The 25,310-nt window shown below is 38.7% G+C and overlaps 3 protein-coding genes across 5 annotated transcripts in view; 2 read left to right on the top strand and 1 right to left on the bottom strand.

Annotated features, from left to right (window-relative positions):
* LOC135101458 (speckle targeted PIP5K1A-regulated poly(A) polymerase-like) overlaps positions 1–16,082 on the top strand; it is a 29,933-nt gene extending 13,851 nt beyond the window's left edge. The window contains exons 3-8 of the mRNA XM_064005435.1: positions 873–967; positions 1,390–1,531; positions 1,965–2,116; positions 11,669–11,745; positions 12,976–13,164; positions 13,823–16,082. Of these exons, the coding sequence (XP_063861505.1) occupies positions 873–967; positions 1,390–1,531; positions 1,965–2,116; positions 11,669–11,745; positions 12,976–13,164; positions 13,823–15,556 (2,389 nt within the window). The 3' untranslated portion in view covers positions 15,557–16,082. The remainder of the gene's footprint in view (positions 1–872; positions 968–1,389; positions 1,532–1,964; positions 2,117–11,668; positions 11,746–12,975; positions 13,165–13,822) is intronic.
* A 6,680-nt stretch (positions 16,083–22,762) lies between these two features.
* Positions 22,763–25,310, bottom strand: part of LOC135101455 (uncharacterized) — a 7,235-nt gene continuing 4,687 nt past the window's right edge. The window contains exon 7 of the mRNA XM_064005430.1: positions 22,763–23,442. Within this exon, the coding sequence (XP_063861500.1) occupies positions 23,325–23,442 (118 nt within the window). The 3' untranslated portion in view covers positions 22,763–23,324. The remainder of the gene's footprint in view (positions 23,443–25,310) is intronic.
* The window catches only part of LOC135101456 (uncharacterized), a 12,561-nt gene continuing 10,762 nt past the window's right edge, over positions 23,512–25,310 (top strand). For all 3 annotated transcript variants that reach the window (XM_064005433.1, XM_064005432.1, XM_064005431.1), the window contains exon 1: positions 23,512–25,310. This exon is cut by the window's right edge and continues 1,551 nt beyond it. In XM_064005433.1, coding sequence (XP_063861503.1) covers positions 24,463–25,310 — 848 coding nt within the window. In that variant the 5' untranslated portion in view covers positions 23,512–24,462.

The raw sequence follows: 25,310 nt of genomic DNA, 5'->3' as shown, positions 1-25,310 counted from the left end.
TCTTCAAGCAATTTAACATTCAAAATTACAATTACCATTCTGTTCTTTACCCTTCTCATAACTTCATTCTTTTACAGTGGTATCATTCTCAATTTCCTCCTTTCTTGTGCTCTTCTGAACTTGTTCACCAGTTGTCTTGACCTCTCCTCTGAATCAGCAACACCATCCACATGAAGATGATGTGGTGTCACACATCTCTGACACAGCTTTAACCAGATAGACCATTCACACATGTTACTTCCCATTCTAACTTATGTTCCACTATTCAGACAAAAACTGAATTTCTTGCAGCAATATGCCATCTCAAAGTGGTGTACAATCCTTTCCAATTAATTATGTAGTATACTTTCTCTAAAGTTATGAGTGTCCAGAATATATCCTTACTTTTTGCCAAATATTTTTCTAGCACCACACTGTTCATATCTCTTTACTCTCTACATACTGCCAGTAGGCTTATACTCCCAAAACTCATATATTCATACCTACAACCTTTACCCTTATACAAAGAAACTACATATATATTGTTTAGTCAGTGGCCACCATACTGCTCATGAAATATTCATTCATCAGTCTTACTGACCACTCAACTGCAGTTGTTCCACTATTCTTCAAACACCCATTCAAATCTGTAGCTTTTTTTTGTTTCCCTAATTTCCAGAAACAAAATAAACCTTTGGGTTACACTGCCTTGTACTACCTTTCCACAATAATAATGGTTACCATTAGCATATGATACAAAGTATGATGTTGCTGGTAATGTTTGCTGGGAGGAAGATGTGAAGATTATTTACTATTTAATATGATACTAAGAAGAATATTACATAAATTTTCTGTTATAATGTAACTAAATACATTATTTGTAATTCCTTCAGAGAGGCAGCCAAGATAGTTTTGCAGAAGAGGAATTACAAAATCCGTACAACAGCCCTGAGAGTTTTTCCTATGAAGCACACCAATGAAGATGAAGGTATGATATTGATTGTACAATAATTTATATAGTGCCTAACATGCCATGCCACTCTGTTTTCACTTTAATTCTACTCTTGATGTCCTTTTAATGGGTATTTGTTTGAAGTATGATTGTAAGAAAACTTAACTGGGGCCACAAGAGAAATCAAGTATCATCTATGTGCTGTATAGTAGATTCTTATTTTGTGTAGGGGTCTGGGTAATGCACACAACTATCTTCCTTTGATATTTGTTAGAAAGAAAGTCTTGTTTCTCTTAGGAATTACCATTGTTAACTGTGGTTTGCCATTTCATATTACATCACATGGATCTTATCCAATATGATGTCATTAGATATACTTTTCTCTAGGAGAAAGCTGTTTTATTTCAAGAATATGACTGGATTATTTTAATTTTCTGTGATCTTATATCTGCCAACAGCTACAAAAGTGCCCATCAGCCCATCTTTGAAGAACTGTATGTCTCAAGGAGTAACAGGAAGTGAGCTAGATAAATACATAAGCTTTCTTATAAAAGAAATTGAGCTGAAGCCAAGGGAACTTGAAGCCAGAGAAAGTCTCAGGTACAATTTTTTAAATCTGTAGATCCTTTGACATGTTTATTATTTTTTCATTTAAGATTATTTTTTTATGATTATTATTATTTATTCTTAATTAAATTGTGTATTACATTATAATCCATTATGACTTGTTTGTGGTCAGGATGAAAATGTGTGATGATTTCACAAGGTAGTTCAAGATTATACTGACAAATTTTGACTGGTGGTGAATTGAGCTTTACTCTACCTCAAGATGCTCCTTAGTTACTTATGAAAAGTCTAATAAAAAATTGCCTAGAAGATGTATTTTGATCTCTCTCTCTCTCTCTCTCTCTCTCTCTCTCTCTCTCTCTCTCTCTCTCTCTCTCTCTCTCTCTCTCTCTCTCTCTCTCTCTCTCTCTCTCTCTCTCTCTCTCTCTCTCTCTCTCTCTCTCTCTCTCTCTCTCTCTCTCTCCAGAAGAGGCATTGTCAACTACTTGTCACCCTATTTTCCTAAAGTAGTTGGACACATCTTTGGATCTGCAGCCAATAACCTTGGCTTTACTGGCTGTGATGTTGACATTTACCTGGACCTTGGAGTATACCCATGGATAGAATGTGAAAATAAAGGTAAGGAGTTTATAAGTTGATGCATCTCTCTCTCTCTCTCTCTCTCTCTCTCTCTCTCTCTCTCTCTCTCTCTCTCTCTCTCTCTCTCTCTCTCTCTCTCTCTCTCTCTCTCTCTCTCTCTCTCTCTCTCTCTCTCTCTCTCTCTCTCTCTCTCTCTCTCTCTCTCTCTCTCTCTCTCTCTCTCTCTCTCTCTCTCTCTCTCTGATTATATAAGGATGTTATCTGGAAAATGCACACTGAAAGTGCTTGCAGTAGCATAACATAGTATAGCTCATGCTTAGATTTTCCAAGCTTCATTTACTCAGGTGAGAGGTGACAGCAAAATTATTAAATTATTTGTGTATACAAGTGGTGGATATTAGGTCATTGGCTTGAGGCTTTCCAAAAGCTAGCTGTTTAAACTTTTAGTTGGGTGATCTGAAATTGACATTAGGGTACTCGGTCACTAATATTTCACTTAGTGTGTTTCATCCTTTTAGTTTTGTTAACTAATAGTACTGGGAAGCTTTAACAACGTGATTGAAATGTCAATTGTTCTATCTATATACTAGGCCAACATTCCTTATGAAGTGTGGTAGCAGAAGCAAAGGAATTTACACACATTCACTACAGTTGTGGTCATGGTCACAGTCAAACTGGGCATGTAGTATGTTTTAAGAATACTTATCTCTATTGAAATTATATAGGCAGGAGAACAGCTGCCTGCAGCAGGATTTATTATTTGAAACTCAAAATTTACCGTTTTATAGTATGCCTCACCCCCACTATACCCTGCTATACAATATTTTGCTCATACAATTTATCTACCATTATTTATTGTGCCAAGCCTTATATAAATGTACAGCCATGTCCACTTAGTATCCTGCATCATCTTGTGTTAGTGAAAAGGCCATAAAAAAGTCTCCCAAAAAAAAACATTAAATCAGAACATGAATCTGGAGATCTTTAGTCATAGTGAGGGTGGTGAGGGGCTGAACTTCGTTGCCTGGGCCATTTGTTTGCCCCAGTTTTTATGTTTTTGTTTCTTTTATTGCTTCACTCATTTCCATAATATGATTTACATAGCTTTTTCTAGTAGGATATGTACAGATATATACATATTACCATACATGCATTAAAGTATGGAAAAAAATAATTACAGAGCAAAAATAATAGGTCTAGGAACACATCCCTTTTTTCCCCATTTAACCTCAAGCTTGCTATACAATGGATCACATACGATTGGGTTTTCAGGAACATAATCTGATAATGAAGTGGGGGGGTGAGATGTACAGTAAAACCCTACTAAGTTGGACTAATTGGGGTGAAGATCAACCTGACTTAACCAAAAATCTGATTTATCTGAACCCAGCACTGTATTTAAATTCTTTGTCCCCAAGGTGTTCAGCAAGCCTCCTGCAGGATTCTGGATGTCCAGGTTGTGCACTGTTACCCCTTCAGCTCTCTCTTGCACATATTATTTGTAGATACATTCATCAAGAGTTTCATGTTGTGTCTTTCTTGCTTTATACAGGTCCTTCCCCTTTTCCTAAAAGTGCCTGACTTAACTGATATCCAGTTTTAAGGGGGTCTGACTTAGTGAGGTTTTACTGTATTTGCAGTTGTTGCCTGTATGGATACCATGACATGACTTTTGTCGTTAACTGTACATATTTCAGAATATAATAATTCAAGTCACTCTAAAAAGATATTCTATGAATATGTGTCAGGTCATCACTAACATGGGGAACATGACTATGGTTCTGACCTGGCTGAGACAAACCCCTCAAAAATTAAAATTATAGCATTCAAATTTTTTTATGTATCTAAATAAAGGTAATAGATACATAGTTCATAAAACATTAAAAGGATAATGAATAAAACTGGTGCAGTACATTAATAATTATTAAAAAAACTGTGGTGGGTCATTTACACTCACAGCTGAGGAATGCTGATTGTTGATATCACTGTAGATGGCAGTGGTGATCGTGATGCCAGCTGTATGCAATACTGTATGGTGGATGATGGTGGTGTTGGTGGTGGCAGCTTGCCCTTCTCTTCACTAAATTTGCACCACTGTACATGGCGGTGGCAGCAACAGTCTGTCCTCATTAAATTCATATTAATGTGTATGTCAGCAGCAGCCTGCTCTTCTTACTAAACTTGTATCAGTATGCATGGTGGTGTTTGATGGTGGCAGCAGCAACCTGCCCTTCTCATCACTAAATTTGCATCACTGTGTGTGGCAGCAGTACCAGTGGTAGTGGTGACAGCAGTGGCTGCTGCAGCCTGCCCTTCTCACTAAATTTATATATCTGTGTATAGCAGTAGTGGCTAAACTGGCTCACTAAACTGGTATCATTGCAGATGGCAGGGTCAGTTAATATATACAGTACTAGTGAAAAGACTTGGCACTAACCCTGCTCTTTCAAGAATTACTGCTAGTTTGGTATGGACCATCCTTGATTTGGCAGTGTGTCTTGGTGACCTTGGGATAGGTAGGAGGGAGAGTGGAAACCCATGTGGCATGAGTCAATGGTGGTTCAGTTGTGCCTGGTGTATTATGAGGAGATTAGTGATTCCATTTCTCTGTTCTACATCGCTTTATTTTTCATCCTCACATTCACTTTTATTGACCCTGTGGAACAGTAGCTGGTGCAAAGGAGCTGAAAGAAGCTGACATGGCAACCACAGCAATACTCTACTGCTATAGAAAGTCAAATAAGGAAATAAGTGAGGACACTAGTGTTTCAAGCCAGTCAGTGGTACATAGGACGAAGCATTAATATATAAATATTAAGTAACCACAGGGACATCACATATTCCTGCCTCACTCCTGTGCCTACAATGAAACTCTCTCCTTATTTTCCATCCACCCTCATGCAAGCATTTGCCTCTCTATTAAGAAACTTAATTCCTTGCAATAACTATCAACTTACATAATAACTTTATAGAACATTCCAGAGAGCTTCCCTGTCAGTTGTATCATATTCCTTCTCTAGGTCCATGAATGCCTCATACAACTTTTTACCTTTTCCTAAGAATTCTTCTTCAGTAATTTGAATTGCAGAGATCTGATGCACATAACTTTTTCTTGCTTGAATCTTCCCTGCTCCTTACAAGCATTCCTCTCAGTCACTTCTGTCAGCCTTTGAGTCAAGACTCTACTATAAACTTTTTGTGGCACAATAAGTAAATTTATTATACTTATTCCTATATCCTTTACTTTTATGTAGGGATATAAGAATTACCAGGTACTTCTTGCTTTCATACCAGAACACATTAAGGAAGCATCAGTCTTCTATTACACTTCTCTACATTGTCATCAGTGTTGTTGTTTAATCTGTGCCTACAGCTTTGCCATACTTTAGCCTAGCTCTTTGTACTACCACCTTATCAGTTCTTCCTAGAATAAATACTCATTTTCCTCCTCCCATAGCCAGACAAAATTGCTTTACTTACCTTACCTCACCAAAGTGCTTGTCATGTGACATCAGCGATCTTGGAGCACCAATCCTCTCTTCTTTCCATCATCCTAACCAGATCCTTGATGTTCCATCCCATGTTAATACTTTCCAGCAAGATCTCCATGTATATTTCTTTCTTTGCCTTCCTCTTGCTCTTCTCCCATCAATCCTCCCCAGCAAACAATCTCTTTCCAATCCTCCATCTCTCAGGATGTGTCCCAAAAAACTGCAGCTGCCTCCTCCTAATACTTCTTATCAAGCCTTTCTCCACTCCTGCTCATCTTAGCACTTCCTCATTTGTCACTCTTGCTGTCCATGGAATCCTTTGCAATCTTCTTGGGAACCACATCTCAGCAGCCTCCAACTTCTTTTCAATTTTATTTTTAATAGTCCATGTTTCACAACCATATAGTAGCATTTCAATAATGTAACATTTCAATAATCTGATTTTCAGTTTCATTTTCATACTCAAATTTGTTATCAAAGTTCTTATATTTATGAAAGCAGTTTTTGCCAAATCGATTCTCTTCTTTATTTCCTTTTCACAGTTTGCCTTCTCTGACATAATACTCCCCAAATATTTAAATTCTCAAACCTGTTTAATCTGCCTTCCACCAATATATATCCTTACTCTGGGCCTTTGTCTTCTCTTTGATATTCCCAAGACTTTCGACTTCTTTGTGTTTACCTTCAGACCTCTCTGCTCACTTAATTCTTGTACTTCATCCACAAGCCTTTGCAGCTTTTTCTCTGAGTCCGCCAAAAGAACTGTATCATCAGCATACCATATATTTGTCACGCTTCTTCCTCCAGTTCTCACTCCCTCCAGCTCTATTAAACTTTCCATGCATTTCTGTCCGTACAAGGAGAAGAGGTCTGGGGAAAGTACACACCTCTGCCTCACTCCTCTTTATATTTACCCATTCTGACTTCATTTCTCCCACTTTCACAGCTGCTTTTTCATTCCAGTACAAATTTGCTATCAACCAATTCTCCTTGCTTGTCCATAATTACAGAACTTCTTGTTGGTTTCTTCTTCCCTGTTAGCTCTCTCACTTTTTCATACATGAGACTCTGATTTACATTTGCAATTTGTTCTATATCTTTACATTTTTTGTTCAGTCATTCTTCTTTTCTTTGTTTACACTTTGTTTTTATTTCCCTATCCAGCTCAATATACCTTTTGCAGTTGCCTTTGTACAGTCTTCTTTCATTCATAAGCTCCAAAATTTCAGGTGTCATCCATTTCTGTCTTGCACTTTTTCTTGTTTTAGGTACAATCTCTTTTGTTGCTCCAACAAATGCGTCTTGTAAGATTCCGCAATTCTCCTCAATCCCTTCTGATTCTTCTACTAAGGACAGAATTTCATATCTGTTCCTAACCTCTGCTTCAAATTTTGACTTTATCTCATCCTTCAGTAGTGTACTCCATTCTCTTCTTTGGTCTTGTTTCTTCTTCTCCATTCTTCTCAATTTCACTCTCATGTTTGCAATTACTGGAACATGATCATTCTCCTGCCCATAGTTTGCCCCAGGATATGTTTTACATTGGTATATTGAATTTCTATATCTCTGGTTTTTTGTTATATAATCGATTTAGTTTTTTTGTCACTCCTTCAGGGCTCTTCCAAGTCCATAGGTGATAGGTCTAGGGTGATGTTGAAAGTACATGTTTGCAATAGTCTGGGCCTCCATACTACACCACTCCACCCATCTATCGGCCCTTTCATTTCTTTCTCCAAGGCCAAAAGGTCCAACTATTTTTTCATTCCTACCTCTTCCAACTTTAGCATTTATATCACCCATTACTATTGTTATATCATGTGCTTTGCAGAAGCTCTTAACTTGAGTTAGAATTTCATAGAATTCCTCAATTTCCTCATCAGGATGGTCGCTAGTGGGTGCATATACTTGGATTACACATATGTTTAACAGTCTTGCTGCAAACTTCACTAATAATATTCGGTCCGAGACGGCCCAATATCCTATTACACATTTGGCCATCTCTTTTTTCATCATCATCCCCACACCCCTCTGATGTTCGTCTCCACCACTATATATAAACTACAGGTCTTCATCTGAGTTAACCCCTACTCCTTTCCATCTCACTTCACTCACTCCCAAGATGTCAATTTTCATTCTTTTCATTCTTTGTTTCAAATTAGCATACTTTCTAGGTTGATATAAAGTTCTAACATTCCATATCGCAATCTTGAAGTTGTCCTTAGTGTGAACAGTAGCTTGATGACGGACAGGTGGTACCTGTTGCACATACTCCTCCCAACCGGACAAGGCAGCACCTGCTTCAGCATGTCTTCCATTAATGTTGTTCTCGGTATTTCTTATGGCCGCGGAAGGAGGGGAGGCATGCAGTTAGCAAGATCAGAAGAGTAGTTAGCATGAAAATAGTGGTAGAAGACAGCTAGAGATGCAACATTGCGGAGGTGAGAGGGAGGCTGAAGACAGTCAGTTAGAGGAGAGGAGTTGATGAGATGAAAAGCTTTTGATTCCACCCTGTCTAGAAGAGCAGTACGGGTGGAACCCCCCAGACGTGTGAAGCATACTCCATACATGGACAGATAAGGCCCTTGTACAGAGTTAGCAGCTGGGGGGGTGAGAAAAACTGGCAGAGACGTCTCAGAACGCCTAACTTCATAGAAGTTGTTTTAGCTAGAGATGAGATGTGAAGTTTCCAGTTCAGATTATAAGTAAAGGACAGACCGAGGATGCTCAGTGTAGAAGAGGGGGACAGTTGAGTGTCATTGAAGAAGAGGGGATACTTGTCTCGAAGGTTGTGTTGAGTTGATAGATGGAGGAATTGAGTTTTTGAGGCATTGAACAATACCAAGTTTGCTCTGCCCCAATCAGAAATTTTAGAAAGATCAGAAGTCAAGCATTCTGTGGCTTCCCTGCATGAAATGTTTACCTCCTGAAGGGTTGGACGTCTATGAAAAGACGTGGAAAAGTGCAGGGTTTTATCATCAGCGTAGGAGTGGATAGGACAAGAAGTTTGGTTTAGAAGATCATTAATGAATAATAAGAAGAAAGTGGGTGACAGGACAGAACCCTGAGGAACACCACTGTTAATAGATTTAGGAGAAGAAAAGTGACCATCTACCACAACAGCAATAGAACGGTCAGAAAGGAAACTTGAGATGAAGTTACAGAGAGAAGGATAGAAGCCGTAGGAGGGTAGTTTGGAAATCAAAGTTTTGTGCCAGACTCTATCAAAAGTTTTTGATATGTCCAAGGCAACAGCAAAAGTTTCACCAAAATCTCTAAAAGAGGATGACCAAGACTCGGTAAGGAAAGCCAGATCACCAGTAGAGCGGGCTTGATGGAACCCATACTGGCGATCAGATAGAAGGTTGCGAAAAGATAGATGTTTAAGAATCTTCCTGTTGAGGATAGATCCAAAAACTTTAGATAGGCAGGAAATTAAAGCAATAGGATGGTAGTTTGAGGGATTAGAACGGTCACCCTTTTTAGGAACAGGTTGAATGTAGGCAAATTTCCAGCAAGAAGGAAAGGTAGATGTTGACAGACAGAGCTGAAAGAGTTTGACTGGGCAAGGTGCAAGCATGGAAGCACAGTTTCGGAGAACAATAGGAGGGACCTCATCGGGTCCATAAGCTTTCTGAGGGTTTAGGCCAGCGAGGACTCGGAAAACATCATTGCGAAGAATTTTAATAGGTAGCATGAAGTAGTCAGAGGATGGAGGAGAGGGAGGAACAAGCCCAGAATCGTCCAAGGTAGAGTTTTTAGCAAAGGTTTGAGCGAAGAGTTCAGCTTTAGAAATAGATGTGATAGCAATGGTGCCATCTGGTTGAAATAAAGGAAGGAAAGAAGAAGAAGCAAAGTTATTGGAAATATTTTTGGCTAGATGCCAGAAGTCACAAGGGGAGTTAGATCTTGAAAGGTTTTGACACTTTCTGTTAATGAAGGAGTTTTTGGCTAGTTGGAGAACAGACTTGGCATGGTTCTGGGCAGAAATATAAAGTGCATGAGATTCTGGTGATGGAAGGCTTAAGTACCTTTTGTGGGCCACCTCTCTATCATATATACCATGAGAATAAGCTGTGTTAAACCAAGATTTGAAAGGTTTAGGTCGAGAAAAAGAGTGAGGAATGTACGCCTCCATGCCAGACACTATCACCTCTGTTATGCGCTCAGCACACAAAGACGGGTCTCTGACACGGAAGCAGTAGTCATTCCAAGGAAAATCAGCAAAATACCTCCTCAGGTCCCCCCAACTAGTAGAGGCCAAACACCAGAGGCACCTTCGCTTAGGGGGATCCTGAGGAGGGATTGGAGCGATAGGACAAGATACAGATATGAGATTGTGATCAGAGGAGCCCAATGGAGAAGAAAGGGTGACAGCATAAGCAGAAGGATTAGAGGTCAGGAAAAGGTCAAGAATGTTGGGCGTACCTCCTAGACAGTCAGGAATACGAGTAGGATGTTGCACCAGTTGCTCTAGGTCGTGAAGGATAGCAAAGTTGAAAGCTAGTTCACCAGGATCGTCAGTGAAGGGAGAGGAAAGCCAAAGCTGGTGGTGAACATTGAAGTCTCCAAGAATGGAGATCTCTGCAAAAGGGAAGAGGATCAGAATGTGCTCCACTTTGGAAGTTAAGTTGTCAAAGAATTTCTTATAGTCAGAGGAGTTAGGTGAGAGGTATACAGCACAGATAAATTTAGTTTGAGAGTGACTCTGTAGTTGTAGCCAGATGGTGGAAAACTCGGAAGATTCAAGACCGTGGGCACGAGAGCAGGTTAAGTCATTGCGCACATAAACGCAGCATCCAGCTCTGGATCGAAAATGAGGATAGAGAAAGTAGGAGGGAACAGAAAAGGGGCTACTGTCAGTTGCCTCAGACACCTGAGTTTCAGTGAGAAAAAGAAGTTGAGGTTTAGAAGAGGAGAAGTGGTGTTCTACAGATTGAAAATTAGATCTTAGACTGCAAACGTTGCAGAAGTTAATGAAGAAAAAGTTGAGGGGGGTGTCAAGACACTTAGGGTCGTCGACAGAAAGGCAGTCTGACCTGGGGACACTTATGGTCCCCTCCCCAGATGGGGACTCCGAGGCTGGTGTAGGAGTCGCCATGATAATTTTGAAATTTTTGAGTGAAGGGCGTGTGTGTTATTAGGTGCTTGTAGTTTTGTGTGGAGGAAGAGAGTTGTCTTTAGAGGACAGGGTGTGACTGCCCCCTTGTGTTGTGAGACACAAAGGGAAACGTTCAGTGAGGTCACAGCTGGGTTTAATGATAAGTTCACAGCACCCCCTGAACAGTGCTTTAGACCTCACTGGGAGTAATTACCGTTTCGGCAGGTGTCTACTGCCTCCTCCTTCTACCTCTTCTATCTCTTCATTCTCACACGCTCACATTCACCTCCTTCCTTCTCTCTTAAGCTCCTCCCAAAGCAACTTACCCATTGAATTTCTTATTTAACTTACTCCCAGATTCTCCATCTACTCACCTTTTTCTCTCTTTTATCAACTCCTTCACTTTCCTATTCTGTGCTACGTTCTCTTTCACTGCCTCCTTAATTTCATTTGTCCATCATGTGCTTCCCTTTTTCCTACCTCCAAGCCATTTAAACTTTATCTCTTCTGTTGTCACTATAGTCAGGATGCCTCACTTACACTTGATACCTGTCCATGTTTCTCCATAACATTATCTTTCTTCCATAATTTCTTTAACCTCCATAGTTCATCTTTTCATTTTTATACCCATCATATAAGCTTCTTGTCTCAGTTCTAAAAAGATGTTCTGAGTTGCATTTTACAAATTTATTTGAATCAGATGAAAAGGATAAGTTATAACCTAATGTCTGTGACATTAGGTTACAACTGTTATGATTTTATTATATTTTATTTAGTTATTTATTTTACCATAGTTGATAGGTATGTCAGTAATCATTATGTAGGTATTATCCTTTTGAAATTTTCTGCCTATATTTTTCTTTTTATATTTCTGAATCAAAAACTATTTTTCTAATTTATATGGGACAACTTATAATAATGCTGCATCAGGCAGTATTCATGTGAATTCCTCTTCTTGAGCAAGCCTTTTGCCCTGCCATGATTATGCATTACATTTTTCAGCGGCAGCACAAGCAGAAGCAAGTGACCTTACATGGTTTCTAGCAAAGAGAATTAGACAGTCAGGCCATGCAATCAAGGTTTGTACTCTGTACTTTCTATTAGAAAAGTAGTAACTTTTCCTTAGTTGAAAATAATTTTAAGATTAGAAACTTGGAGCCTCAAGGAAAGCTCTTGAATGTAAACTTAGAGTAAACTCAAAAGAGGAACATAAAGAAAGTTTGTTATGACATGGAGAACATTGTGGGCAAGATAGTAAGGTAAAGAAAAGATGGATTTGAATTGGTTATCATATTCTTCAGATTAAAAAACAGGTAAACAGAATGGCAACCCTGGTAAGGAAAAGAAAGACAAAGCAGTATCAGATAAGTGGGTTTGCAAGATCTTGAACTGCGAGAAGAAAACTATGATGGCCTAAATCAGGCAGAGATTAGTAAAGAAAATTCAGTAGAATAATTAACCATGACTAGTTTAAAATTATTTGAAGGAGGCATAGGATTATGAAGAAACACTGAAATAATGGGATAGTTATATGATATTTGGATTTGGAAGGTCAATGACCCAAGCATTTAAAATTAATTTCTTTGGAACTGCCTTTGGTGTGAAGAATAAATACTGAAATTATGTCAGAGAAAGGGGTGAGAGCATCTAAGGAGGAAATACTAATAAAGAAATAAATAGAAGCTTCTCTTGTGGCAAACCCCCCTTGAGGGAACCTTTTGGGAAAGGCATCAGATGTAGATAGATCAACATGATATTTAATGAATGTCACCATTATCATGATTTATTTTGGTTCTCATATGCATTGCATTGCCATCGTGAGTTATTATTAATAGTAGTAGTATTTGCACTACCCAATTTTGGACAAATTATGTCATGAGCACAACTTGCTACTTTTAAAGTGCCTCAATATGATTGTGATCCTTTGCTATCCTCCATACTATAACTGTTTACTTCACTTATTATAAAAAAGTCCCAACTAAAAAGCTTACAGTTTGCAGTGGCTGTTAGATTAAAGACCTTTGTGAAGATTGAGGGAACAGGAATGATGACAGTGAAAGAACTGGTGTGTACATTGTGGAAGTTTATGGACAATATCACATAGGCACTTTTGTCATGACTATATACTTCCTTGTTGGTTATAGTTGTAAGGAACAAGTGTTAGAATTGCTCAGTCAAGAAGATACACAGAGAATTGATTGTTGGGTGGAATAGATGTGCTGCTTTAGGTAGATCATTCAGTTGATAGACAAATAGGTATATAGAGATTGCAGACTGTCAATGAAGTTTACATAGTATTCATCTTTCAGGTTGAACCTGTTCCTAGAGCCCGTGTTCCTATTGTGAAATTTCAAGACCGGGCAAGTAGGATTATGGTTGACCTTTCATTTCGACATGGCATGCCAGTATACAACACTCAGCTCATATACCAGTACACACAAACTCATCCTTTGGTTCGACCCTATTTGATGGTAATCAGATATTGGGCAAAGGTTCAGGTGAGTACTTTGGAAACAAGGTTATGATATAACAACATCGATCTCTTTTTTTTATGTGACCAAGTCATTCCAACATTTTCTACATAACCTTATTAATTCTTTTCATGTTTGATTTGTGTTGGTTTGTTAAAGATTGAAGACATGGACACTTTTCTGCAACTTTGGTCTCCATTAATTACATGTGGTAGTAGAGAAAGTTTAATGTGTTGACTTTCAAGGTGACCAACATGATGGTTGTCTTGCTGCCAAAAAACCTCTTCCAATCTAAACGCTCCCTCCTTGTTTCTTTCCACCCCTCTCTCCTTGTACCTTTCACTTATATACTCCTTGGCTGTATCCCCAATTTCTCTTATTGTGGCCAACATGTGTCTCACATGCATACAAAAAAAAACAGCATAAATACTCACTTGTGTTATCAAAAACTATCCTGTATGATGGAAGTACTGTAAGGGAATAAGATGTTACAAAATGAAGATGAATATAGATAATATCTTTTGGATATCATTATTGGTTATTGAGCATTCACAAACTATTAATGTAATAAGTAAAATTGTATCAATATTGATAATTTTATTGCACATGCAATGATGAATATTGTGCCCACATAGTTTGAATTAATGGTTTATGGTACTAACTTCTTTTTATTGATGGTTTTCAGGATGTAGCTGGTGGGGGCAAGCCCTCCATCTTGATAACTAATTATGCATTAACCATGATGATGCTCTTCCATCTTATGCATAGAGATGATCCCATAGTTCCTTCACTTGCTGCTCTAAGATACAACAGAGCAACTTATACACCAGTTTTCATTGGTCCATGGGATGTTGGTTTTAGTAGTAATGTGAATGACTGGTTTGTAAAAGTTCACAGTGTGACTGTAATGGATCTTGTATCTGAGTTTTTCTCCTTTTATGGTGAAATGGATGCTACACAGTGGGTCATTAGTCCTCTCACAGGAATGTTGATTGCTAGGAATGATGTTCTAACAATGTCTAGAAATCTGCCTGCATGTTTGAACACTTATTTACAACAAGATGATAAAATTCAACTTGACACAGAACTGTGTGTGCAAGATCCCTTTGAGCATAGTCACAATTGCACAAGAGGACTGATAAAAAGTTCTTTCCTTGAGTTTCAGTACAAATGTAGAAGAGCTGCATCAATATCTAAAAACATCTTGAAAGGGGAACAAACATTAAATGATCTTTTTCAGTCAATTGAAGTTACACCAGACATGATCAGTGATGGGTGTCAAGGTTCATCACAGTTAAAGGAAGAAGATGAAGTCATAACTCTTGATGACTCTGATGTCTCACAAGATATTGAAGTGTTAGACTTTGAAAAAAGATTAGCACAAGATGAAAATGTGATGCCAAATTCTGAAGGAAGATGTGATATTGAAATACTTTCAACTGCTAAGAGAACACCAGATATTGAAATATTATCTGATCCACAGGAAACATCACAAGATGTTGAAATTTTGGCTGGTTCTCAAGAGACTGTAGATATATCTCAGAACTGCAGCAACAAAAAACAAGAAGAGTTAGAATCTTTCGGAAAAAGGACTGATGAGAATAAAAATCAGCCATTTAGTTCAGGTGAGGTCTTTGAGCATTGTAAGGAAAACAGGGATGAAGTGATGACTGATTTATCATCCACTATAGGTGAAGGAAGTGGTGCATCTCAGATGAAAGTGGAAAACAGTAGTTCATCATATCCATTAATATTAAGTAATTTAGGTGTATGTTCAACATTTTTGTTGAATTACTCTCAAGTTCCAGAGTTTCTAATCACACCAGATGGTAATGTTCACCGAAAAGGAAGTAAGTTGGCTGAACACACTGACACAGGACAAGCTGCTTGTTTATTCATTCAGTTTGTTTTGCAGCAGTGTTTGAAAATTGGGCTATCCACTGTTGAAAATTGCCTGACTGATGAAAAGAGGAAGGCTTTCATGCAAGGTGATGAGACAACCACTGAAAAATACAAAAAAGGAAATGATGGAAATAGTGTTCCAGTACCTTTAAAGTATCTCAGACTTACAAAGTACATGTGCATAGCAAGAATGGCATTATGGAATGGCAGAAAGAAAATATCTAAAACAGTTACAAGAAAACTTAATGAAACTCCTCTGCAATATGAATTGGCTGTCACAAGGGCACAACTTGAAAAATCTGTGCATATTTATTTGCCAAATGATGATGCACTGAGATTTACAATTGAAGTGTGGCAGGAATTGGATAATCCAAAGATCATACATGTGACTGGAAAATCATTATCTGACACAAAAGTAACTCAAGGTCAAATGATACCAATGTTTAGTTATTTTACTTCTTTTTCCCAGAATCTTTTGAAGAGACTGACACACTTTGTGAAAACTAGCATGCATTGACCTAGAATAGTATAGGAACTGTAAAACCAGAATAGATATAATTTCATTTGTGAAGTTTTGTACTATATCTACAGTACATTCTTGATATATGTGAGAGAAGTGTTCAAAGTGCATATTTTGCATTTGAATTAATTTACACTACAGTGAAAAAACTTAGAATAGATAATAAAAACTTGGTTTCATTGTCCATTATTGAAAATTTCACATGTATTTTATACAAGAGGTAAATCTGAGACATTATTCTAAATTAGCTTATGTATCTTAAATTCACTTAAACAGAGACTCTAATGTAGCTTATAAAATAAGGTGAATTCTTTATGACTGCAGTAAAATATAACTGTAGTGAGGATCACATCAAAATGTAGTCTCAGTGAGGTGAAGATATTTTGTTTTTGGAAATAAAAGTCAAAAGAATGAAACCAGGAATGTGAGCATTTCTTAATTTCTTTGTGTATGCAAACCTCAGATTTCTTTGTTTAATATTGTTGAAATATATAATTAAAAATAAATGGCACTGATTTTGTTATTCAGTAATTTGTGTATGACAACCTATTAAGATACATATTTTGTGGATTTCCTCAATGCTTTCACTTAGTTTTCTCAAATAATTAACTTTTATAAGTGTATGATGGTCAGGTTATTGGTATAAGATGATATTCTAATATATACTCGTATATATATATATATATATATATATATATATATATATATATATATATATATATATATATATATATATATATATATATATATATATATATATATATATATATATATATATATGTATTTATTTATTTATTTATTTATTCATTTATTTATTTATTTATTTATTTGTTTATTTATTTATTTATTTTGGTACCTTGGTATACGTCCTTAACCCGTTGCAGATCCTTGGGCTTATACCAAACGGGACGTTTACTAAACAATGTTTTCTCAAAAAATAAAAGGAAAATTATTAATCTTTTCCCATGACAAAAAAAAAAAAAATTCCTTTTGTTATTGGCATATTATACAGAACATTGATATGGTTGTATGAAATAATTTAAACACTGCGGAATACTAAAATATATACCGTATTTGATGGCATATAAGACGCACGGGCCATATAAGAAGCACCCCCATTTCAGCAGGGCATATTCAGGATTTATTTATTTATTTTTTTATTATTTATTTATTTTTTATGTATCTAAACATGTAATGTTTAAAGCAAGCTAACAGTACAGTTGAACAAAAAGCAAGCAATCACAATAGTAAAAATATCTTACATGACTGCAGTAATAAAACAGGTAGTGGCCTAGTCACGGAGGCCAGGCGAAGAACGCAACCCAGTTGCCGAGATGTCAACAACACACTTGGGACGTCATAGAACAGGTCCGCGTTATCATTTTCAGTATTTCCTTACATCATGTTATGGTTGAAAAATATAAAATAGCTTCCTTGCCTATAATATGTTGGTGCAAATCTTTGGGTGTACGGCTGAAAGGAATTTCAAAATTAAATCTGTTGGAGGGCCTCACACTCGCATATAAGACGCAGGGTTTTTTTTTTTTTTCTTCTTCTTATTCAGCCATTATGAAAAAAGGTGCATCTTATATGCCGTCAAATATGGTAAATAAAAAAAAAAAATCAATTAGATGAAATAAATTAAAATTTAACCTCACTTTACCTTGCTGAGCAGAGTCGAGTGCTTACTAGGATGGTGCTGAGAAGGGAGATGTTATTGTTTGGAAAGAAGAGTCCTGCCAAATTGGCAACACTGCTCGTGGGTAGTTATGACTTCGTCTCGAGAGTGGTAAACAAGGATAGCGAGTTGTCATATATATATATATATATATATATATATATATATATATATATATATATATATATATATATATATATATATATATATATATATATATATATATATATATATATATATATATATATATATATATACTCGTATAGTCGGTGCTAAAACAGATGACAAAATTATCAGTCCTTCCCAGCGTCCGTGCGCCATTCAACGTAGTTTGATCCACTTGCATGGGGAGGGCACTAATAATAATAACTAATAAGAGGAGGAGGCAGTAGACACCTGCCGAAACGATAATTACTCCCAGTGAGGTCTAAAGCACTGTTCAGGGGGTGCTGTGAACTTATCATTAAACCCAGCTGTGACCTCACTGAACGTTTCCCTTTGTGTCTCACAACACAAGGGGGCAGTCACAGCCTGCCCTCTAAAGACAACTCTTCCTCCACACAAAACTACAAGCACCTAATAACACACACACCCTTCACTCAAAAATTTTAAAATCATGGCGACTCCTACACCAGCCTCGGATTCCCCATCTGGGAAGGGGACCATAAATGTCCCCAGGTCGGACTGCCTTTCTGTCGACGACCCTAAGTGTCTTGACACCCCCCTCAACTTTTTCTTCATTAACTTCTGCAACATTCGCGGTCTAAGATCTAATTTTCAATCTGTAGAACACCATCTCTCCTCTTCTAAACCTCATCTTCTTTTCCTCACTGAAACTCAGGTGTCTGAGGCAACTGACAGTAGCCCCTTTTCTGTTCCCTCCTACTTTCTCTATCCTCATTTTCGATCCAAAGCTGGATGCTGCGTTTATGTGCGCAATGACTTAACCTGCTCTCGTGCCCACGCTCTTGAATCTTCCGAGTTTTCCACCATCTGGCTACGACTACAGAGTCATTCTCATACTAAATTTATCTGTGCTGTATACCTCTCTCCTAACTCCTCTGACTATAAGAAATTCGTTGACTACTTAACTTCCAAAGTGTAGCACATTCTGACCCTCTTCCCTTTTGCAGAGATCTCCATTCTTGGAGACTTCAATGTTCACCACCAGTTTTGGCTTTCCTCTCCCTTCACTGACCATCCTGGTGAACTAGCCTACAACTTTGCTATCCTCCATGACCTAGAGCAATTGGTGCAACACCCTACTCGTATTCCTGACCGTCTTGGAGATACGCCCAACATTCTTGACCTTTTCCTGACCTCTAATCCTTCTGCTTATGCTGTCACCCTTTCTTCTCCGTTGGGCTCCTCCGATCACAATCTCATATCTTTATCTTGTCCTATCACTCCAATCCCTCCTCAGGATCCCCCTAAGCGAAGGTGCCTCTGGCGTTTTGCCTCTGCTAGTTGGGGGGACCTGAGGAGGTATTTTGCTGATTTTCCTTGGAATGACTACTGCTTCCGTGTCAGAGACCCGTCTTTGTGTGCTGAGCGCATAACAGAGGTGATAGTGTCTGGCATGGAGGCGTACATTCCTCACTCTTTTTCTCGTCCTAAACCTTCTAAACCTTGGTTTAACACAGCTTGTTCTCGTGCTATACATGATAGAGAGGTGGCCCACAAAAGGTACTTAAGCCTTCCTTCACTAGAATCTCATGCACTTTATATTTCTGCCCGGAACCATGCCAAGTCTGTTCTCCAACTAGCCAAAAACTCCTTCATTAACAGAAAATGTCAAAACCTTTCAAGATCTAACTCCCCTCGTGATTTCTGGCATCTAGCCAAAAATATCTCCAATAACTTTGCTTCTTCTTCTTTCCCTCCTCTACTTCAACCAGATGGCACCACTGCTATCACATCTATTTCTAAAGCTGAACTCTTTGCTCAAACCTTTGCTAAAAACGCTACCTTGGACGATTCTGGGCTTGTTCCTCCCTCTCCTCCACCCTCTGACTACTTCATGCCACGTATTAAAATTCTTCGCAGTGATGTTTTCCATGCCCTCGCTGGCCTAAACCCTCGGAAGGCTTATGGACCTGATGGGGTCCCTCCTATTGTTCTCCGAAACTGTGCCTCCGTGCTTGCACCTTGCCTAGTCAACATCTACCTTTCCTCCTTGTTGGAAGTTTGCCTACATTCAACCTGTTCCTAAAAAGGGTGACCGCTCTAATCCCTGAAACTACCGTCCTATTGCTTTAATTTCCTGCTTATCTAAAGTTCTTGAATCTATCCTCAACAGGAAGATTCTTAAACATCTATCACTTCACAACCTTCTATCTGATCGCCAGTATGGGTTCCGTCAAGGCCGCTCTACTGGTGATCTTCTGGCTTTCCTTACTGAGTCTTGGTCATCCTCTTTTAGAGATTTTGGTGAAACTTTTGCTGTTGCCTTGGACATATCAAAAGCCTTTGATAGAGTCTGGCACAAAGCTTTGATTTCCAAACTACCCTCTTACGGTTTCTATCCTTCTCTCTGTAACTTCATCTCAAGTTTCCTTTCTGACCGTTCTATTACTGCTGTGGTAGACGGTCACTGTTCTTCTCCTAAATCTATTAACAGTGGTGTTCCTCAGGGTTCTGTCCTGTCACCCACTCTCTTCTTATTATTCATTAATGATCTTCTAAACCAAACTTCTTGTCCTATCCACTCCTACGCTGATGATACCACCCTGCACTTTTCCACGTCTTTTCATAGACGTCCAACCCTTCAGGAGGTAAACATAGCACGCAGGGAAGCCACAGAACGCCTGACATCTGATCTTTCTAAAATTTCTGATTGGGGCAAAGCAAACTTGGTATTGTTCAATGCCTCAAAAACTTAATTCCTCCATCTATCAACTCGACACAACCTTCCAGACAACTATCCCCTCTTCTTCAATGACACTCAGCTGTCCCCCTCTTCTACACTGAGCATCCTCGGTCTGTCCTTTACTTATAATCTGAACTGGAAACTTCACATCTCATCTCTAGCTAAAACAGCTTCTATGAAGTTAGGTGTTCTGAGACGTCTCCGCCAGTTTTTCTCACCCCCCAGCTGCTAACTCTGTACAAGGGCCTTATCCGTCCATGTATGGAGTATGCTTCGCATGCTTGGGGGGTTCCACTCATACTGCTCTTCTAGACAGGGTGGAATCAAAAGCTTTTCGTCTCATGAACTCCTCTCCTCTAACTGACTGTCTTCAGCCTCTCTCTCACCGCCGCAATGTTGCATATCTAGCTGTCTTCTACCGCTATTTTCATGCTAACTGCTCTTTTGATCTTGCTATCTGCATGCCTCCCCTTCTTCCGCGGCGTCGCTGCACAAGACTTTCTCCTTTCTCTCACCCCTATTCTGTCCACCTCTCTAACGCAAGAGTTAACCAGTATTCTCAATCATTCATCCCTTTCTCTGGTAAACTCTGGAACTCCCTGCCTGCTCCTGTATTTCCACTTTCCTATGACTTGACTTCCTTCAAGAGGAAGGTTTCAAGACACTTATCCACCAATTTTTGACCACTGCTTTGACCCCTTTATGGGACTGGCATTTCAGTGGGCATTTTTTTTTTTATTAGATTTTTGTTGCCCTTGGCCAGTATCCTTCCTACATAAAAAAAAAAAAAAAAAAAAAAAAAAAAAAATATATATATATATATATATATATATATATATATATATATATATATATATATATATATATATATATATATATATATATATATATATATATATATATATATATATATATATATACTCGTATAGTCGGTGCTAAAACATGACAAAATTATCAGTCCTTCCCAGCGTCCGTGCGCCATTCAACGTAGTTTGATCCATTTGCATGGGGAGGGCACTAATAATATTTGACCTGGCAACTCAAGACGGACGGTGACCTTGGGTACACTTATACATAAACAGTCTTATAGAGTTGACAGTATATATATTATTGGGCCGCCTCCTAGGCTTAAAGGCCCAAGCCATCCCCTTGGGATGGCAATCTACACTCACACACACAAACACACTCTTGACAGTATAGACTTGACAGTGAGGTTTAATGTGACGGAGATCGTGCCAACAAAAAAAAAAAAAAAAAAAAAATTAAGAGAGCCACCACCGAGAGCACGTGTTCTTTTAATTATTTTGTGGTTAGATGATGATTACACTAAATTTCTCTCTCCATAATAAAAAAAAAGTCACAAAATTTAAATAAAAAGTCACAGCAGATACCGGCTTCAGAGATATATTTCTGTAACACAGGATCTGCACTAGCGATCACCCGCACAACAGCATTTCAGTTGACTCTTACCACCACTTCACTACGTGAGCAACTTCACCCAGTACTCAGGCCTGTGCACAACTTAAATTATTCAATGTTCTCATATGTCCGCCACACATAAGGTGAATCAACACCATAACCTGGGTTTGTATAGAAAACGAATTCCCATAATCATCATTAACCTCTTCTCCCCCACCCTTTCCTCCTTTGTTTTGTTCACACATCTCATGCAACTCAAAATGAATGGATATTACCACAGCTACCAACATCAGTAACACCAACAAAACAAAATATTAGTTACTAGTGCAGGAGATAAACGAACGTTAAGTATTTTGTCAATTTTCCATTCTAGAAAAGAACGATGCGTTTTGTCAGGAGTATGGAAACTGCGACAGGGAACGACAGTATTTGAGGCGCGCGGTACAACAACGACGTACGTACAACAACGACGTAACCGTGTTTTTGCCTGCTCCGTGTGGTAGAAGGGTGTAAAAGTCTCGTGGTGATGTCGGCCAAGTCATATTCGACCATCTAAGCACCTGTACTAAGGCTCAAAGTCGAGCGTAGTGCGGAGAAAATTTCTCTGGACTAACATCTCGAAAGCGGTACAACAACGACGCAACCTGCTCCTCCCAGCCTCACGTGCGTATGGCCAATCAGCGGCGCGGTTGCAGCCGCCCGGCGCGGGCGAGCCAATCACAGCACCGCTGCCATGTTTACCAGCGCCGTTGCCATGGTGACAACACACTCACCATGTGCTCATTCACTCTGCCCTTTAACACGCCCGAGCACAGACGCACGCTACCTTTCTCGTGACTCTTTACGCAACTATGGCTACTAGAGTGCAGACGAAAGTGTCACAGCATCTTGCTGTGGCCACCAGCCTTACGTAAGTTTTTTAAATCCCCAGTCAACCCGACTTAGTGGGTTGAAGGGGGATTTAAAGGGTAAATCCGCTAAGGGCATTGCCAGGATCAAACAGACGTATCCTGGTAATCAACTTAACTGTCTCAAGCCAGTGTAAAGGATGAGAGCCAACTATATTCATTGAATACAAAAAAAAAAAAAAAAAAATTCGTTTCTTCATAATGTTCTTGACATAGCGGCTTTCCATTAATACTTACCAGAATGCATGCACAAACATAAAATTATCAGCATTACACATTGTTAGTCATAGCAGGACGTCAAAGTTATGGTAGGAGTAATAACGTGCCGGTAATGAGTAAGTTTTATTTTTTACGCTCGGAAAAAAATTCATAAAAAATTTATTTATGTACCAATCTTCATGAAACTTTCACCTAATACTATGTGTAATAGGCTCTAACACATTATTAACAAATGAAAACAATATCGGGGAAAAAAATTATTACCTACGGTATACGCGTTAATTAACGCGTAAGTCATCCACCCAAAATCGTCACCTATCACTTCGAAACCTACATCCCCAAACAGAACTACCCAAGACCTTTCAAATGATGTATAATACTTACTTATTTAAGGGTATCCTATTGTGCGCAATCAGTGTTTAACTTTGAGCGCGTTTTTCTCGAAACTTCCATTTCTCGGTTACGTCGTTGTTGCGCCGCGCGCCTCATTTATGGTACCGTATATAGACGATAACATTTTAAACTTACAGTAAAGTTAACACGGCAACCATTACTTCCTGAGGTACATAGACATTGATATACAAAATAGATGTACTTGTATCTGAATTACTTTCTAACAATGCAATCCAGCATTTCATAACCAAGAAGCAACGCAGGAGGGACGGAGAGAACTCAGGCGTCCATCGGTTTTGACGAGTGATCACGGACGGAAACAATATCGTACCTTTCAGAAGATATATCTTTTTGTCTGAACGGCTTATTCATGTTACTACTACCCTTCTTCTTCTTTCTGTAAAAAAGAAAGACAATTATCAGTTAACTAATTTATGATTTGTACTTGCCTTTATTAACCATATATATTTATTTATTTATCATTGTTATATACGTATTTTTCTCCTTTTACTGGTGTGTTTATGATTGTTCCTGTGTATCTAGGTATCCATTATAAGCGTCAAAATAATTTAGTACTAAATAAATAGCAGCAGCTCTAAGAATAAGAAATAAAAAAAAATAAAAAAAATAGATATTCCTAATATACTAGGAACAGTATACGTAGATTAATATATACATGCTAATGAAGTTAGTCGACGTCACAGCTATTTAATAGTTTCACTTGTGATGTTTCATCTAAAATCCAGTTTCAAAGTATTCCATGGGAAGACATAATGAGGAATGAAGCCGAAATCTTATCGTTGTCAGATTCCAAGCCTTCTTAACCATTTCCCTTCCCACCTCTTTAGAACAATTCAACCAGATGTTTTTTTTTAAGGGATGGCACTATCTTATCCAAACAATGGTAAATATTAAGAAGCGGCACGCAGCCGTATTTCCTATTTTTTTCGGCTCCTACCCCCTGCAGTGTTGGGGAGCTAGTGGGAAATCGGGGTTTTTGGGCGGGGAGAGCTGAAATAGAGCCAAGTACTGCCTCTTACAACCAAAAATAAATAGGAATCTGCCTACTACTGATACGGCTCTGTTTCATATTTATCGGTTTAGTTGAGTTAGGTTTAGCTGGGTTAGGTTTAGTTAGGTTTGGATGCTAACAGCAAGAACAAGATCAAGAACATAGCGTGCCAGGTGTATGAACAATTAGGATAGAGGATGCTGTTCGTTTCTCTTTTTTTTCCCCCTTTCTACAGGAGTTGCCGATCCAAAGGCCTGACTCAAGAGTGATCCTGTGCCACCTGTACCATCAAGATCAAGATCAAGATCCTGCCTAGACTGTGGCGAGCTTCAAAGTTTGTTGGATGTAGTGGATGGCTATGGTAAAGACTTTGGAGTAAGGTTTAGCAGTGAGAAAAGCAAAGTAATGATTGTGAATAGGTCAGAGGATGAAAGTAATGTGGTATGGAGACTTGGAGAGAATGAGTTGAGACAGGTGCAAGAATACAAGTACTTAGGGATGTGGATGAGTCCTAGTGGGTGCGCAAAGGCAAAGAATGAAAAGATAAGTATGGTAAACCAGTGGGTAGGTCGATTGGGAAGCGCGGCAGGGATGAGAGCAAGTAAGTATGATGTGTTGAGAGAAGTGTGGAAGAGTGTGGCTGTGCCATGTATAATGTATGGTATGGATGTGATTGCATGGAATGAAAGTGAAATTGATAAGTTAGAAGTGGGCCAGAATAGAGTAGCAAGGATGGCACTGAGTGCACCGAGGTGCACAGCAGTTGAAGCCTTGAGAGGTGACATGGGATGGAGCACCTTTAGAGAAAGACTCACAAAAGCCACACTTAGGTACAAGATTAGGCTTGAGAGAATGGATAATGCAAGAATAGTAAGGAAGGTGTACCTGTGGAATGAAAGTGGAAGCAAATGGAGGAAGAGATGCATGAGAATGACAGACAGGAATGGATTGCAAGTTGTGTGGGCGATAAGAATGGCTGGTAGGAATCAAAATGAGCGTGAATGGGTGGTAACAAGAGGAGGCAGAGTGGGAGCCGAATGGGATGTGAGAAAATGGAAGAATGAGATAGACAAAGAAATGAAATGTGTGGGACTGAATGAATGGAAGAATGAAATGGAAAGAAAGAAGACCCTGGAATGGTACAAGGAGAAAGAGGCCCCGAGGTATGAAAGGTGGTATGATGGAAGCTTGGGCGGTGATCTTCTCTTCCGAGTGAGGGCACAGTGTATGGATGTGAATGCAAGGAGTTACAG

This window comes from Scylla paramamosain, chromosome 6, assembly GCF_035594125.1.
Source record: "Scylla paramamosain isolate STU-SP2022 chromosome 6, ASM3559412v1, whole genome shotgun sequence".
NCBI lineage: Eukaryota > Metazoa > Arthropoda > Malacostraca > Decapoda > Portunidae > Scylla > Scylla paramamosain.
The sequence above is the reverse complement of the archived record's forward strand: the minus strand, read 5'-3'. Positions and strand labels throughout refer to the sequence as shown.